Below are 18201 nucleotides of genomic sequence, written 5' to 3'. Positions count from 1 at the left end.
CTGCGAGGCTCCGGCGTGGTGTGGCCGAGATCCACGCTGTCCGCGCTGTCGTGCTAACTCCGCCTAATCGGCTCGCTGTGCGTGCTGGGTGAGAGCTTTACACCCCGCTGATTGCTGCTGATGGCCCGGTATTGGCTGTAGGTATTGTTCTCTGTGTGAAAGGTATATTGCTTTCTTCATCAAACAGTGCAAAAGTTATAGAACTGTACGATTCCCCAAAGCAACAGTGGCTCCTTCTGGCAACCCCCAAATATTCCACAAAGCCTGCAGCCCCCGGCCTCAAAGAATGTAGAACTGAGTATATCGGGTGTAAACAGGTGACGTTTTAGAGAGTGCCAGATAGGATTTTTCATTTCAGACTCCCCTATCGTGCCGGGAAAGGCCCTTTGGAAGCTCACCCTTGGTTCTCCAAAGACTAATTCCTGCACCCAACAGGGCGAAAATTATGAAAGGTTAAACTGTTCCTCGGCAAAGGCAAACTCTTCTCATCACCTGTTTGTAACCATCTTTGCCATCTCAGCCCAGCAGAGGAGCGGGGAACAGAGTTTGCGAACTTGCCGTCAAGCAGCTGCCTCCTGCGCCTACCCAGGGCCGTGAGGATGTGCTTCCGAGTGCCCACCGGGGCGGTCCTTACAGTAAACCAAGCCCAGTTTCTACACTAGTGTTCCAATTCCAGGGATTTTTCTTCTTTCCAAGGTCATTTTAAAACATTCTTTAAACAGTTGGCATCTTCCACAAAAAATCGAACCAGCTCTCAAAACCTGGGTTCAGTAAAAGCTCATTCTGACACTTACCCGAGGACTTTTTTCATCTGTAATAGCGTAATCTTCGTAAATGTTAAAAGATCCTCCCTTACATAAAAAAGGAGTTAAATGAACTAATTAGGCAGGCACGCACGACAGGGAAGAGTGCATAAGCGGCAGAATACACTGACCCCGAGAAATGATACTTTCCTATTGGCATTTGGTCTACCTTTACATTTCTTCACCGATATCGTAAGTTATGTGGTTATGAGAGCCGTAGAAAAGAATGGTCAGTGACCAGAATCGTGTGGACCAGAGCAATTTCAGCTTTTCCCAGGAATTCGTGCAATTATTTTTCCTCCATTCCTTTGGCTCCTCCAAATCTCATCACTAAAGAAAAGCCAACTCGAGTGATCAGCCAGCCCAGCGCAGGGCATATGTCAAATCTGCCGCCGTCCTGGAGTAGCAGAGACGAGGGAGAGCAGCTAGGAGTGAGTGCTTATTCCCACTGGGTTCTCCCATGGGCTTTCTGGAGTAGGGGGAGGGTGGAGGGTGTTGTAGGGAGCCTCAGTGCAGGCCCCTGCTTTGCCTGCAGTGAACCACACAACTCAGAGAAGGTCATGGAAGTCTTTCTGGCTCTTTCCCCATTTGGAATAGAGATCTTGTTCAGCCAACAATACCAGTGGTTTAAGAGTCTTATGAAGTGATATATGCACCAACTGTAAAGTAGAAAAAGATGAGTTACCATCCCACTTCCTGAGGGGCAGCCCATTCATCTACTATTTCTTGAGCACCTACTTTGTGTTACCTATTGCGGTCCCCATGTAGGCTTGAGGTGGGGACATTTGGAAAGGCTTCTTGGAGATTCGCTTAGTTGGGGCCCACAGCTGCCAGAGTGAGGGTTACAGAAGTGGCTGCGTGGAGCTCCTAGGGCAGTAGCTGAAGCAATGGCTGCCGCAGTTACGAGAGCCACCCAGCACTGGAAAGAAGGAAAAAATGGCAGGACCCCTAACTGAGGTTTGCACTCCATCCAATCTGTGTATTGATAGGATTGTGCGTAGTAGTGATATGTCTGCCGTTCATCCAGGAAGCCCCTGGGGGCAGGTGGCTGGGTGGTGAGAGGAGTGGAGGTCCATCCCCATGCTAGGGGCCACCACTTTCCTTTGTAGGATAAGAGGCTGGGCTATGGTTTTCAGACCAAAGGCCTACTAGGAGTAACGAAATCAACTTAGTAGGGTCCATTTGTTTTAGTTTTCAGTGCTGGAGCTTTAAGCCAGGGCATCATACGTGCTAGAAACGTGCTCTGCCACTGAGCTCTGGCCCTCTTGCCCTGTTTTATTATTCGTTAATGAAATTGTTCAGAATATAAATTATGAGTGTGCTTCAGAAGCGAGGGTAAGCAGTGTCTCAAAATGTGTTTCAAATATATGTGCATGAATGAGGTTATGAGCAGCTCAGCTCTTGATAGGGATTGCAGCTTTAAAAAGTTGTGAAAACCAGTGGGTCAGATTTTTTTTTCTGTTTTTGAGACAGGGTCTCACTATGCATTTCAGGCTGGCCTTTGTAGCCCAGGCTGTACTTGAACTCGCAATGATCCTCCTGCCTCAGCCTCCCGAGTGCTGGGATTGCAGGTGTGCGCCACCACACCCTGCTCCAGATGATTTTTAAGACCAGTTCTAAGGGCTGGGGATTTAGCTCAGTGGCAAAAGCACCTGCCTGGCAAGTGCAAGGTCGTGAGTTCGGTACCCTGTGCGGGAGAAAAACAAGAAAAAAAAAAAAAAAAAAAAAGAAAGACCAGTTCTAGCTCAGAAATTCCTTGACTGATTCTTGGCTGGCAGAAGCCCTCATTTTAGAATCATTGTTGTCCTCTAGTGGTGAAAGGCGGTAGTAGCTGCGGTGAGTAGATCTGGTGAGGATTAAAACGTGCTGGCTGGAGGGGAGTGGTTTGTTGTGTTTGGTCTCCTGATTGTGGGAGAGATCTCAGAGCTTGTGTTCCCTTGCTGCCCATGCCGGGTCTCTTTCCTGGCCTTCCATTACCCTTCTGTGACCACTGAGGCGTCCTCTTTCCTGGTATCACAATGCACGGCTTCAGGACCACAGCTGAAGAGGTGGGAGATGGGGGCGGGGTGGTGTTGGGACTTTGGTACACTACGCAGAGGGTCCTGGATCGGCCCGGAGGTTCCCCCATCCTAGATGTCCTCTGCACTTGAGATGAGTCCCCTCCTGCCACCCAGCAAGCTCTAGGACCTGCGCAGTGCGTCTCTCGCTGACATTTAGAGACTGGCTGAGAGCTTTGTGTGCACATGGGAATGTCATGAGAATGTCAGCCCATCCGGGAGGCAGCCGATGTTTGTAGATTGGTCACTTAAAGTGAACGCAGGGCCAGGGGTTGAGCTCAGTGGCACAGCGCCTGCTTGGCAAGCGTGAGGTCCTGAGCTTGACTGCGGGTACCCTTCCCGAAGAAGTGAATGTCTTCTGACCAGCCCACGGCCGTGGGAGGAAACACGATGGAAACAGTTGACCAGAGTGGGGGAGAAAGCTCTGTGTGTGTGTGTGTGTGTGTGTGTGTGTGTGAGAGAGAGAGAGAGAGAGAGATGTCAAACCTTAAATGTTCCTGTTTAAATTAAAATAAGTAAGTACAACAACTTTTCATCTGTTGGCCCAGGGCCGTGTAATTGGAACTGCTTGGAACCTTTCTAGCAAGAAAACGTGTCCACCGGCAACTGCTTAAACTTCCCATGTTGGTTTACTTAGAGTGCTGTGAGCACTTGCGAAGAATGTGATACACAGCCCTCGAATTTTACTTTTTGTCTTTTTAGTCCCCAGTCGTCACTCAGCCATACTCAGTGTAACAAGCGCTTTGAACACGTGACTATTAATTTGCTCTAAGGCATTGAACTTGGATTTTTGTTGGCTTCACATCTTTGTGCCTACTTTTCACCAGTTCATATAACATTTCCTTACGGAGTTAGGGAATAAGTACTTCTGGCATAAGCAAGACTGGAAGCAAGTGGGTGGGACTGTGGTGAGCGTCAGGCCACCCCAGTGCAGGGCAGGCGGCAGGCGGCAGGCGGCCAAGTGTTTCCAGAGTTCAGACTGCCGTGGGTCCGAGCCGAAGCAGAGCTTGTCTTCTGGGCCACACAGCAGCTAGCAGAGCAGCCACTCTGCTAAGAGAAACATTACCGCTTTTCCAGCCCTGATCTGTGATACAATATAGGTCACCGCATTCTCTCTCTTCTTGAGGTCTTCTCTCCATTACTGTTAATAATTTAGAGCGATCCTTCAGAAGAGGGAAGCTACATTATGTAGCCCAGGGAAGCGAACGTTGGAGAATTGAAAAGGCTGCAGTGCGTCTTCAGGAGCAAAGCTAAGCAGAAGAATAAAGTGATATTTTCCTTCCAGAAGGGAAGCTCCTAAGTGCTCTTAGTCATCCGAGCGGGCAGCAGGGGTGGAGGCAGCTGCAAGACAGCGCTCAGCAGTGCTGGCGGAGAGCGGAGCGGCGTGTTCTGCCCAGGCCCTGCTCCTGCTGAAATGGCAGAGGGAGGTCGCAGGCTCCGCCCTGCCTCCCACCACAGCACCCCGCTGGTCGGCAGGCTCTGACTGCCCGTCTGGGTCTAGCGAGGGGCGGGAATGGCTATGACTCTGAGCCAGTTGTGGTAAAGCCTGTAATACCAGCGCTGTGGGAGGCTGAGGCAGGAAGATTGCAAGTTCATAACTTAGTGTGCCCTTGTCTTAAAATAAAAAAATGCTCAGGATGTAGCTCAGTTCCCTGGGTTCAGTTTCCAGTACTGTGAAACAAAACATAACAAACAAAAACATGTTTGATTTCTTTGGCACTTTGCCCCAGTCACCCAAGCTAACTCGGTGACACAGCCAGGAAGAATGTTCTTAACGATCTTGTAATAAAACTCTTCTGAAACCACAAACATTTTTTGTTACCAGTCCACGACATTTCCCACATTTGGCTTTCACACGTGGCACCAAGGATGCGTGTAATCAGAAAGTATTAGTCATTCTCAGATAAAGACCACCAGTTGTGGAGGTGATTGTTAGTCACCAGGAGCCTGGTGTGGCTACAGACTCTTCTTTTAAGGACCTAGGTGGTTCTGCTGGAGGTTGAATGTAAATAATCAGTCCCTGTTCTGGACTCAGAACCGAACCAAGGTACCAACCGACAAACACCAAAACGCACGGATCGCCAATTGAGATTTTAGAATGAGCCTTTATTAGCTGGCCAGCGACTGACTGAGAGCCTCCACGCAGGGTGGGATCAGGTCAGCACCAAACCAGGGGAGAGAGCAGTATTTAAGCCAAAAAACCACATAAACCACATCCTGCTTGGCAAGCAAGGTCTTTGTGAAGCAGTCTTCCGAAAAACTATAGAAACTATAGGAATATTACAAGAAAGAAACAATACGCTTCAGGGAGTTTCGAGGAGTGGCTAGAATGCGGAACGAAGCAGGTGGGAGGAAAAAGGGTAATCAATAATTTTTCTTTTTTATGTTCTTTGTCAGGCCATGCATGTCCCTTGTGAGGCCTTTACAGTCCCCAGATGACTGGTACTAGCGAGGCACAGAATATGAACTACACACACAATCCCACAGTTCCAACCTGACCCTCGATCTCAGTTCCTTCCGTTAGAGAAACAAATCACTCCGGAGTTGCAGTCACACTCGCGCGATGAGGGCATTAACGTTCCTTGTGACGGGGCCTCGGTGGCATGTTTTGCATGGCTAGTTTCCCAGTGGTTGGGAGAGCAGCCACAGCGAGTCTCTGCCCTGCACCGCTTGTTACAGTTGTGAAAGGGAATCTTGTGCCACGGTTTTGTACAAGATAGATGTGCACCCACCATCAGACCAAGGCACGCTCCCCACGGAACATGACCTTAAGGATCGCAAGTAATTTCTGTATCTGTGTCGCTACTGTAACAAAGTAGCACAAACCTAGAGGGTTAAAACAATAGGAATTTATTGATTCACTTCCTGTTCTGGAGATCAGAAGTCTGGGTCTCACAAGGCCACAGCCAAGGTGTCACCAGGGCTGTGCTGCTTCTGGAGGCTCAGCGGGGGGGCCATGTGCTTGCCTTTCACAACTTCTAGAAGCCACCTGCACTCCTTGGCCATGGCTCCGTGTCCCATCTTCAAAGCCAGCAGTGGAGCACCTCCTGGTTAGAGCGTCACTGTGTCCTTGTAAGGACCTTTGTGCTGACCTTGGGCCCACCAGGATAATCCAGGAAAAATCTCACTGTTTTGTGACCCCTAACTTAATCACAGTAGCAAGAGTCTCTTTTACAATATAAAATCAAGGGATTTGGACGTGGCCATCCTTGGGGGCCTTTATTCATCCCCCTACACCCAGCCCCCAAGGCCGCTGCAAGCACCTCGCGCACCCCCTGGCCCGAGGTGGTTCTTAGGTAGTGGCTGCTCTTGTCTTGCTTGTCTCCTGCAGCCGTGGTAACCTCACATCCCAGCCCATGCCTTCCATGCCCATCTTGGCACTTGACTATCGTCTACTTCATCCTAGCTCTTACATAGCTAGCTTTCTTTCCACTCTGCAGATGTCTACCTCTCCCGAATTAAGTGAGGAGCTCCTATAGGGTGCGCAGCATCAGATCTCCGTATGTCCTGCATTGCACCAGCGTGGGGCCCTGCTACAGAGAAATGCTGCATCTTTGGTAAATAAGATGAAAGTAGCTCAAAAGGTGCTGGTACTGTTGGAGCATCAGCCACAGGGGTCAAGCCAGGACCCCACCCATTTCTACCCTCCCAGCACAAAAGAGGCAACTCAGCGACCCCGCACCCCACTGCCTTTTACATCTAATGTTTTCTAATCCATCTCACCCACACCTGGAGTCCAGAGAAGAGTAGAAGGAGAACTGTCTCTGGCTCTTTCCCCTCGTACGCAGATTTGGCCTTTTTCTCCACTGCTTCTTACCCCGTTAAAGCAGAGTGTCCGTGTGCAAAGATCTTGGAGCCCGCTAAATACACCCTGCTCTGAGGTAACTCACTTTTGGTCTCTGAACTGTATTTGCGTTATCTGGCCTTGCAAACGTAATGAGATAATTTCAGGGTATAATGTAATATCCTGATGCTTTTTCTGTCCAGAACTGAAGAACAGCACAGCATTTTTTTTATTCGCAAATGAGTTGTTTGTCTCCAACTAAGCCTGAGTCATAAAAGTAACCTTATAAAGTGAAGTTCACTTTTACAGGAATAGCATGACATTTATGTTTCTTACCAAATCTGAAGCCTGGAGGGGACATTTAGAAGCCAAGTGTTAGACCAGTGGGTCCCAGCGTGTGTGGGAAGGGAGATTGCAATCACCTGGGAGCCTCTGACTCTTAGCCTGGACTTTGCCTAGCACTCCTCTGCCTGAAAGACAGACGTTTAACGTTGTCACGCTGACCCCAAGACAACAGCAAGGGAAGAGCACTGACCTACCAGTAGCAGAGGGAGGAGAAGCAAGGAAATACTTCCTCCCGGAGTAGATGGCTTCCTTTCCATGGATGAGTTTGTGGCAGATTCAAGTCTTTGGACACACTTGAAGTCAGTGCCATTTTTGTGGCTTCTTTGCGGCAGCCCCAGCAAGGTTTCTCTAAGACACCGTCCAAGTTTTTGTTGGGTTTTGAGTGTATTTAAATGAAGAATTAGGTTTTTAAAATGTGCTCTTAGGACAAGTAAATACCTGTTCTTTGTCTTTTATCTACATCCTTGGTTTTATTTTTATGACTAGCATTCAGTTTTTCAATCTCTTTATCCAGCGTTTCCCAAAACTCCCCAAACAAACAAAATCCCCCAAAATGTAGCTGGTACCTAATATATAGTTCGTATACTAGGGGAAAAAATCTTTGTTCTGTTTGTGTTTTATGATAAGTAGCTTTTTACTAAAAATAAGACATGACTTTATAAAACCATTAGAGCACACGGTTTTACCCACTAGATGCATATATACAGTGAATTTCATTACGCAGTAACCCTCCACACAGTTTTCTGTGGCTCATCACTCATGAGCTGTCATGCAAATATTAAATGGAAAATTCCAGAAAGAATTCATAATTTTTAAGTCATACACCATTTTGAGTAGTATGAGGAACTCCTGTGCCATCTTCTCTGCTCCTGTCCTGAGCGTGAGTCTCCTAGTGTCCAGTGAATCCATACCGAACACACCTACCCCCCTGTTAGGGACTTCAGAGCCGTCTCTCTCATCAGGTCAGCTGTTACAGTATCACAGCACTATGTTCACGTTGCCCTATTTTACCCAGTAATGCCCTAGAGTATAAACTTGTATTATGATATACACTTACATTGCTCTATTTTCTTAGTTATTGCTCTCCAGAGTAATAAAACCAGTAGAATGTATCTACAGTTATAAGAAGGTATTTATTAGATCAGATTACACAATCAGAGACTGGATGTTCCCACAGTGGCCTGTGGGAAAGTCAGGAAACTCAGTAGCTGCTCTGTCCAAAAGCTGGAATTCTCAGAACAACAGGAACCAATGTCGTAGCCCCAGTTCAAGGCGGAAGGCCTCGAAAACCCCTGGAGAGTCAATAGCAATAAATCTGAAGAAGGGTGAGGAGTCTGGAGTCTGAGGTCCACACGCAGTGGCAGCAGCAAAAAACACACTGCTCAAGAGGAGCGGAGTGTGCGAGAGCCAGCAAGCTTCCCGTCTTTGTTTTTGTCCCATCTGGGCCCCCAGTCTGTAGGATGGTGTGGCCCCATTCAGGACGGGTCTTCCCCACACACTTCTCTGACCTACATGCTAGGTATCTCTTTAGACGCCCCACAGACACACCCAGAAACACACTTTACCAGTGTGTTGGGTGTCTCAGGTGGTCAAGCTGACCTCCAAGATTAAACATCACAGTTAGTAGTTTCTTACTGTACCTAACTTACAAATTAAGCTATATCATAGGTGTGCATTTATAGAAAAAAGAGTCTACGGCCATACCACCCTGAATGCACCCGATCTCATCTGATCTTGGAAGCTAAGCAGGGTTGGGCCTGGTTAGTACTTGGGTGGGAGAAAAAAGAGATTACAGGGCTGGGGATTTAGCTCAGCGGCAAAGCGCCTGCCTGGCAAGTGCAAGGTCGTAAGTTCGATTCCCGGTACCGGAAGAAAAACAAAAACAAAAAACAAAAAACAGAGATTACACACAGAGCTTGTTATGATTCAGGATTTCTGGAGGGCACTGTGGTTCTTGGAGTGCCTTCTCAGATGGGGGGCTCCTAGATAGCAAAGTACCCACCCGTGTAACAAGAATCAAGGAGTAGGTTTTCTTCAGAAATTACTGTAGTCCAGAAAGGATGGCTTCCATCAAAAAATCAAATGACAAATGCTAGCAAGGTGGTAGGGAAAAGGAACCCACTTATATTGTTGGTGAAAATGTAAATTAGTATAATTACTGTGGAAATTCCTCAAAAAACTAAAACTAAAAATTCCATTTCAGCCAGCTATTCCTCTTCTAGTTATCTTCCCAAAAGGTATAGAGATATATGCATACCCACGTTTATACCATAGCAGCACAATTCTTAATAAGTAAATCTTGGAAACAGCCTATATGCCCATCAACAGATGAATGTATAAAGAAAATGTAGTGTTCATACACAATGGAGTATTACTGTGTGATAAAGAAGGAAGTACTTGAGTCATTCCTAGGTAAATAAATGCACCTTGAGACTATAATATTGAGTGAAATAAATAGGCATATAAGCTTAATATCACATGGTTTCTCTTATATGAGAAACTTAAAATATAAAGAGCAAAATAAAAGATACACAGTAGGAAGTAGGGAAATCTTTTTAAAATGGGAAGGTGATCAAGAGATAGAGGGAAGAGGGAGGGAAGGCAGGGAAAGGGGATAAGAGAATTGAGGTGTGTTATGTACATGTACCATCTCCCCAAAAGGAACATGATCATTATGTAATGCAAACATGACTAATAAAACATTGGAACTAAAAAAAGTTATTTTAGTCTAGACTGCCTTCTTTTGAGAAATGGCACATACTGTGTGTAAGGGAGGCTATCAGTTGCACCTGCTGAAGCAGGGGTAGACCTGCCCCCTTACTTGCTAAGGTATCACAACCTGATTCACCAGTGACTCCAGGTTCCTCTGTCACCCACACTTTGAAATAACACTCCTCTGTTTCACTTGGTCCTGACAGTACACTCAGACTTTTAGAGAGCAATGACTGTCCTGTTATCAGCTTCTTATTTAGTGGTTCAGTTGTATTCTAGTGAATGTTGCCCAAGGTACTTGGCACTCCATACCCCTCCATCAGAACTTGGTGGCTCTCCCAGCTGCTAGAGATAAGTTCTTGGGGTATAGTCTCTGGACCAGAGCATCAGCATAAGCTGGGGCTTATGAAAATTTAAGTTCTCAAGCCCTACCCCAGACTTCCTGAATCAACACTCTGGAGTGGGCCCAGAGGATTGTGCTTCAGCAAAGCTTCTTGGGGATTCTGCTGCACACCCGTGTGTGAGACCTATTGCTCAACAAAGTGAATTTCAAGCCAGGACTGATTAAGAGAGACAGAGAAGGTCACTGCATCCTTGTAAAGGGAACAATCCAAGAGAAAGAGATAACAATCATAAATATATATGCACCAAATACCAATGCACCCAACTATAGAAAACAAATATTAACAGACATGAAAAATCGAATGAGCACTAATACAATTATATTGGGGGAATCTCAATACCCCACTGTCACATATAGACAGATAACCAGACAAAAAATCAACAACGAAATATTAGAACTGAACCAAATTTTTGAACAAATGGCCTTAGTAGACATCCACAGAATATTCCACCCCACAACATCAGAATGCATTTTTCTCAGCTGCACATGGATGTTCTCCAAAGTAGACTACATACTAGCTCATAGAACATGCTTAAGTAAATGCAAAAGAATTGAAATTTTCCCATGCATATCATCAGACCACAGTGCAATGAAATTGGAAATCAGTGGCAAAAGAGACCTGCTACTCTAGAACAAAGTCCCTGTGAGAGCCTTTCTCTCATCCAGCTCCCATTCACCCTTGTGACTTCAACCCAAGTGCACCCTGGCATTAAACTGCTGATCTCCCCAATCTGGACTGCTCACCTCCATTCCCTGGCTCACACCCTGCCTTTCCCAGAGTACTTTCTCCCTTTCTCTCGGCCTGTCTCAATCCTCACCCTTCCTGGAGATGTTCCCACCTGCACTGTCTCATGCTCCCATTTGTGACTTACCTGAAAGGATCTACATCTAGGAGTTCCTTAGATAGTCTCAGATCATCTTGGCTTCCATGCTGTTTTGGGTTGAGTTGGGTCCTCCAAAAATATATGTTGATGTCCTAACCTTCAGTGCCTATGAATGTGCCTTATTTGTCAGTAGATTTTCTGCAGGTGTAAAAGTTAAGTTCATACTGGATTAGCACAGGCCCTAAATCCAATAACTAGTGTCCTTATTTTAAAAAAAACCATGTGAAGCTGCAGACACACAGGGTAAGACATGTTTAAATTCCTAGCTTGTGGAACTTTGTAATGGCGGCCTTGGCAAAGTAATACACACACACCCACATGGCACACGCAGCAGCAGCCAGCTTTGTTTTTGCATTTTTTAGAAGTGGGCAGCTGGGCTCTGGTTTTACAACCTTTGCAGTATAACAAAAGAAGCATTCTAGAGACAGGTAGCGGCTGACTGCTACTGACAAGCTACTGACTATGCTATTGAGTAGTTCTGTGACATTAGGCAATTCCTTAACTTTGGGAAAGTACCTGAGTTCCTTCATTCATAACTTGGGGATAACAATAATACCTGCCTCAAAGGGCTATGGGATATCAATTCATACAAAGTCGTTATGTCAAATCAGGTGAGGCATGGAGCTGGGGATTTAGCTCAGGGGCACAGAGTCTGCCTGGCAAGCGCGAGGTCGTGAGTTCGATTCCTGGTACCAGAAAAAAAAAAAAAAAAAACCAAATCAGGTGCATAGAATCAAAGTGCAGCGTATCTATAGATAGATACACATCTCTATAGATTTTTTTTCGTAATTTTCTCCCCTTGGTTAGCAGCATGCTTTCTATCGAAACACTGAATAAGTGCTTCATATTGATTTTATGTGGATTTGAGGAGCATTTCTCTCAGTAAAAAATAAATAAATAAATCTAGCATAACGAATCTAGTTTCTTTGAAGGTGCTCCATTGTACTTTCTCAAGTAAGACTTTGAAAGTGGTATCTGCTTTTCCAACTGACTCCAAGTCAAGCTGAAAATCAAAGAACTGACGGGCCCCCTGTAGGGCTGTAAGAGGCAGGCGATGTGGAAGGTATGCCGGAGAGCGGCACTGCCCTCCTCACTGCTCAGTGGGGCCAAAATCAATAAATAAGCAATGTGAACAGAACCAGACTCGAACATAAACCATGTGGCTAGTGCTCCATGGTTGTAAGGCACCCCGGCATGTCCAGCCTGCAGCCTAGGGGCTGGCTACTCCTGGTTCACCTGGGCTGCACTGGGCGAAGAGGAAATGTCTTGGGCCTCGTGTAAATTATATAATATACTTAATGTATACAAGTAAGAAAACCACCTTTTAAAATATTTTTTTATAACACAGACATGTCGAAGCCATGGGCACAGGCTGGGCATGCCTAATTAATTCTCTTTCATGCATAATTAAAGGAATCTGCAGCAACATGCTACTAATTGATTCCTTCAGGTTCTATGGTCACACGGGCATTTGCTTTGTTGATTTTTTGCTTTAGTAAAGAGCATTAATCTGGAGTGTATTAGAACAGCTCCGCCTCTCTGTGTTTTAAGAAGGGGGTGCAGTTTCCTCATCTGTGTTGCACGTGGACAGTTTGGCTCAGGGCGGGGTGTAAGGCATTAAAATGCTGAGGTCTGAGCTGCAGGCTACTCTGCCTTGGGAAGGTCAGAACTCTTTCTCGCCCTTGCCCACGGTTGGATTCAGTCTTCAAAAATGCCTCTAAAAAGATGGCTTGGAGGCCCGGGATATAGCTCAGTGGCATAAGTGCCTGCCTGGCAAGCGCAAGGTTGTGAGTTCGATCCCCCGTACCGCAAAAAAAAAAAGCTTCGATTTAATGGACTCGCTGTAAGCAACCTGTTGTGCAAGTCACGGTTGAAGGCCTCCTGGCCACAACAAGAGGGCTCTAGCTGTGAGCCCTTGGCTTCTCGGGCTTGGGAGCCAAACTTCTAGCCTCAAAGCCATGTGTGGTGAGCAGTTTACCACCAACGCACTCACAGTGGGAAAACAAAGTTACCCTACGCGGTGGGGCATCCGTACCATGTTATCTTGGATCGGATTAACATTTTTTAAATGGCTTCATATATTTTTAAAGATCTGCATGAGCTTGTTGGTGTCATATGCCAATGGCTGAGGGCCTCAGTTCGAAGTTCATTGTCGCCTTCAGTGAGCGGAGGCTCCTGTCTTTCCTGGGTGTGTGTGTGTATTCCCTTTGCTGCTCATTCCCACCCAGCCCTCCTCACCGCTGGCAACCACTATGAAATGTGCGCTGCATATTCTCCTGCGTGTAAATACTCCCGTGAAAGTGTTGGCTTGTGTGCGTATCTTTACTTTGTAAATTTTGTCAGTGGCATTGTCAATACGTGTTGTTTCTGTTTTCACACATTGCTGCATATACAGCTGATCTCTCCCTCTGCCTTTTGTGTGGTGCTCCATGATTGACATCCCATTTTACCAGGATGCACACTGCACCGCTTCCAACCCCCAGCACCACACAGTGGCCCATGGCCTCCTCGTGAGTCAGTCCCTGACAGACCTGCATTGCAACTTCATGGGACACAAACCCCGAGCAAGACTTCTAGGTCACAAGCATGTCTGTGTTCACTTGGTTTGATCACCTACACAGACCACAGGAGCTGTACCAAGCTATTCCCCACCAGCCAGGTAACGGCAGTTTTGATGCCCAAATCCTGGCTGGCAATTGGCTTGTCCACTTGGTAATTAATCGCCGGTCTGACAGTTGTCCAGTGCTTCTTTAATTTGCATTTCTCTAATTTCTAATGAGTTCGAACAAGTCTTGAGAGCTTTGTAAGTATACTCAATACATGTAAAGTGCTTAGAACGAGACTCAGCCTTGACCGGGGAGGATGTCTGTTGTTGCTGCTGCTGCTGCTGCTGTTGTTATTGTTTTTCTTCTTCTTCTCGTTCTCCTCCTCCTCCTCGTCGTCCTACTCCTCCTTCTCCTTTTCCTTCTCCTCCTCTTTCTCATCCTCTTTCTCCTCCTCCTTCTCCTTCTTCTTCAACACAAGCATCTTTTAAATGACCGTTGATGGTAATGATGTTGTCTTGATAGAAACATGAAATGCTGTATTTCAGTGACTTTTTTCTGGTCTGGAATTATAATCGTGCACCACTTAACAATGAGGATAAGTTTTGAGTCGTGGGTTGTCAGGCAGTTTCATCACTGTGTGAACATACTGTTCTTCTAGATGGTACAGGTAGTAGGTCAGTCATTTAGTGTGGCCTTTTGATGCACTTGAGATGCCTGAGGTGTGTGAGGCTGTGATTGTGACATAGGATGCTATTTTAAAGTAAACATGTTTTGAAGGAGAAAGAATGCACTGTAAAATAATGATGTGTGTAGTGAATACATAACTGGTAATAGTCATTGACTATCAAGTATTATGTACTACACGTGTGTGTTACGGCTTTGCATACACAGTAGTGCAGTAGGTCTGTTTATACCAGTGTCACGACAGACACCTGAGTAAGCTATTGTGACAGCTATGTCTGTGAGTGACCATAATTTCTGAGTTCCATTGTGATCTGTGCCACATCGCGTGTGATCCATTGTTGACCACAGCGTTGCTGTGCTGTACCGCGCAGGACTATACGTAACTTCATGTTTTTACCTTCTAATGGGACTGGCATCTCTGCACCACATACTTCTCTCCATTTGCACGGTGCCCATTCGGCTCAGGTCGCTGCTAACCTCCCCACCTCCACTAACCTCCTGCTCTCCTTGTGCTCCCCCTGGACACCTCTGCCTCCAGCGGCACCTATCCACACCAGCAAGTGGCCCCATCTTCTTTCCCTCAGGATGGAATCCCTGGCCCACCTGATCAGCCTATCCCTGACTGCTGTTCCAGTCTCTGCTCTCTGAGCTCACTGACTACTCCTCAGAGCCCCCAGCCCCACTCCTTCTCTGTGGAATATTTACTGGTTTCCCTTCCTACCTCTTTCCTTCTTAATCTTCAGGAGTTCAGCCAAGATGTGACTTCCCTGATCTCTACACTCGATAACTTTTCTAGTGACACTTTTACAGCTCATAGATTAATCATAATCAAGTAACCCTCTGACCTATGAATGTCCTTCTCCCTAGAGCGCTAGGGGACAGACGCTACAATTGTTTTGCTCACTGTATTTCCTGCACCTAGTGTGGTGCTTGAGATATAGTAGACACTCAATAAATCCTGGAGTGGATGCTGTTGAACAGGAAATAACTCCTTATAACCGAATCTTTTGGGTTTTTTTTTTTTTTTTTTTTTTTTTTTGTCTTTTGTTCTGGTACCGGGAATCGAACTCACGACCTTGAGCTTGCCAGGCAGGCGCTTTGCCGCTGAGCTAAATCCCCAGCCCCATAACAGAATCTTTTGAATCAATGATGAAGTTCAACACAGTCCTAAAAGCTCAGGAGTGTGAGACACCATGCCCAGCTGAAGGTGGCACTGGTGCGCGCAGGCCCCACGCCGGAGCAGCTTATCTCACCAGCCGCAGCAAAGTAGCATCACAGGAACTTGTGACTCAGAGGAAGAGGGAGGAGAGAGGCCTTTGGGGGAGATAAAAGGCTTGTGTATTAATATGTGAGGAAGTACAATGAAAAATATAAAAAGCCTATTTCGGATGAAATGTGGATACTCTTAAGAGTGCCGTGTTAAAATGAAATAAGGAAATCAAATCAGCCAAGAAAATAACTTCAAAGGACAGACTTCATACTGACTCACCTCAGAACCCTGGTTAGTCAGGTTCTGTTTCTTTTCCTACAAAGAGTAGTTGCCGGGACCTCAGTTTGTCTCCATGTGTTTTCAAATAGCTGATCCCAAACAAAATCTTAAGTCCACTATTGAAAATACGCACAATAGGGCTGGGGAGATAGCTCGGTGGCACAGTGCCTGCCTGGCTAAGCGTGAGGTCGTGAGTTCGATTCCCAGTACAAGAAAAAGAAAGAAAAGAAAATATGCAGTTACATGAAGAATAAGGAAGGCTTTTGTGAATGCTTTTGTATCACAAGTAAGACTGCCCAGTCTCTCGCTGACGTGAGGGCTGGTGTTCCCCAGGATTCTTCCCGTGCCCTGGAGGCTGGTACCCATTTCCGCAGCTCCCACCACTCCTCTGCTGACCCTGCCTGTGTATCCCCGGGTACCTGCACACCAGAGACTGAACCCACCCATCTCAGCTTCCTGCAGTTCTCTTGAATGGCCTCCCCAGCCTCCCACCCCACACCCATCGGGACACCCGACTCCCACGTGGGAGGCCACACTCAGGAGCCTCCCGGAGCATGCAGAGCCCACGGCCAGGTCCTCCAGTGCACATGGGTGGCCAGACAGAGTCTCAAGGCCTAAGACCTGTGGGCAAGCAGCACTTTTGCCTCCTCTTGAGAATTCGTAGTTGGTGGGACTAGTGCTGCCAGGGGTGTCAAAGGCAAAGAGCTGCTATTCTGTGCTTCTCTGATGGGGGCAGGCAGTGAAGACACTGCACTTTAAGAATCTTCTGGAATTGTGAAACCCTGTCTCAAAAAGACAAAAAAAAAAGAAAGAAAAAAAAAATCTTCTGAAAGAGAACTCTGGGACCCTTGTTCAGCCACTAGCATACATGCCTCATTTATTTATATCTTTGTTCATTTTTTATCTAGCGTTACAGAAGCAAACCACTTTTAAACATCTTTTTGTGATCGTTTGGATCTTAAATACCCTCCAGAGGCTCGTGTGTGGAGGGGTTGGTCCCCTTTCTGCGGTAGTGTTGGGAGGTGGTTGGACCTTTACGAGGTGGAGCCCCGGGGGAGGAAGTTAGGTACTGCAGTGTGCTCTTGACAGAGATGCTGGAACCCCGGCCCCTCCCCCTCTCTCTGCTTCCCAGCTGCCAAGAAGGGAAAAGACTCCTTCACCATGTGCTCCCTCCCTGAGGCACTGCCTCCCACAGGCCCAAAGGCAACAGGGCCAAGCGACCATGGCCTGAAATGTCTGAAACCTGAGCCAAAACAAACTTCCCCTCCTTTCAAGCTGTTTATCTTAGCTATATGGCAGTGAGGGAAGCTGCGTAACACACAAACTTTCATGGGTGTCCACATTATCACTGTCCCCTGTCCTTTGTCCTTGAACTTGGCCCAGACTCTGGTTTGCAGCAGTTCCTCCCCTCCCTCAGGCCTATAGATTTTGATAATAAAAATAGTGAAGTACATTAACTTTTGGGCTGCCCAGATACCATCCTGAGCCCTGTTTCTGCCTTAGCCTTCCTCTTTACAACAACTTACATTCTGTAATTATTCAGCGTGGCTCTCACAAATTTTGGAATTAAGTTCCAAGTCTTCTTCAGAACAAATGAAATTTTCCGAGACCTGTATGGAAGTTCTACCTCATGGCTGCTTTGCCTTTAGCTCCATCTCCACCTCAGATCTTGGTATGGCTACCTTGCTCCTCCCTCCCTCCCTCCTTCTCTACCTCCCTCCCTCCCTCCTTCTTTCACTTTGTTCCTGGCCTTCGGAGCTCAGCTTAGAGATGACGTCATCCCAGTACCTTTGTTCAGCGCCCCCGCCCCGTGGGAAAAGGAGAGCCCTAGTCTGTCTTACTCACGGATGTAGCACCAGCCCCCAGGTCAGCTCCGGAGAAAGCCCTGAATAGTAAGGGAATGAAGGAATTCATTCCAGGTCCCTGCACACCCCTGAGCACTGACAGACTGGACTTCAGCCTGGATACAACTACATTCTTTTCTGAGCCTGCCTTCGGAGTAGGAGTCAGCCCAGCAAGCAGAATGCCATGATGAAACCCAAATTGGAGACCTTTTCTCCTAAAAAATCCCCACTTTCATTCCCGTGAAACTGCAACAGCTACGACTGGCCTGCCATGTTGTCCTAGAGTGTGATGCTTACATGAAGATGTCAGTGATTAATGGAGTCTCCGCAATACTAAGATTCAGTTTTTATATTTCAGGTTGACCCAAAAAGGGGATGTAAAGTTGACGTGGTCTTTAGCACAGAACGCTACAACCAGGAGGTAAGCCACAACAATTAGGGAAGGAGCCTCTTAGCAAGTCCTGTGAATCAATTTATTATACAAAAGTGAGAACCTTCATAAAGCCTGAAGGTCTCATTCTAATTTTCCTGCTTTGTTTTCTGTTTGTTCTAAGAACTAGAAAACAAAGCAGGCAGAAAATCAAGATTCAACTACTTCAACTTCACAGCTTTTCGCAGTTGCATTTAAATCCACCACCATCACGGTTGTC

General features: G+C 46.6%; 1 protein-coding gene across 4 annotated transcripts in view; it reads left to right on the top strand.

Annotated features, from left to right (window-relative positions):
• Positions 1–1724: 1724 nt before the first annotated feature.
• The window catches only part of Rarres1 (retinoic acid receptor responder (tazarotene induced) 1), a 29201-nt gene continuing 12724 nt past the window's right edge, over positions 1725–18201 (top strand). For 2 of the 4 annotated variants that reach the window (XM_013518647.1, XM_013518648.1), the window contains exons 1-2: positions 17463–17573; positions 17910–17972. In XM_013518647.1, the coding sequence (XP_013374101.1) occupies positions 17478–17573; positions 17910–17972 (159 nt within the window). In that variant the 5' untranslated portion in view covers positions 17463–17477. Of the gene's footprint in view, positions 1761–2746; positions 2852–17462; positions 17574–17909; positions 17973–18201 lie in introns of those variants that run through there. The other 2 variants (XM_005393106.2, XM_005393105.2) reach the window with 2 other exon arrangements.

The sequence above is a fragment of the Chinchilla lanigera genome, unplaced genomic scaffold, assembly GCF_000276665.1.
Source record: "Chinchilla lanigera isolate Chin_1 unplaced genomic scaffold, ChiLan1.0 scaffold00047, whole genome shotgun sequence".
NCBI classification, from domain to species: domain Eukaryota; kingdom Metazoa; phylum Chordata; class Mammalia; order Rodentia; family Chinchillidae; genus Chinchilla; species Chinchilla lanigera.
This window is presented reverse-complemented; position numbering and strand designations above follow the sequence as displayed.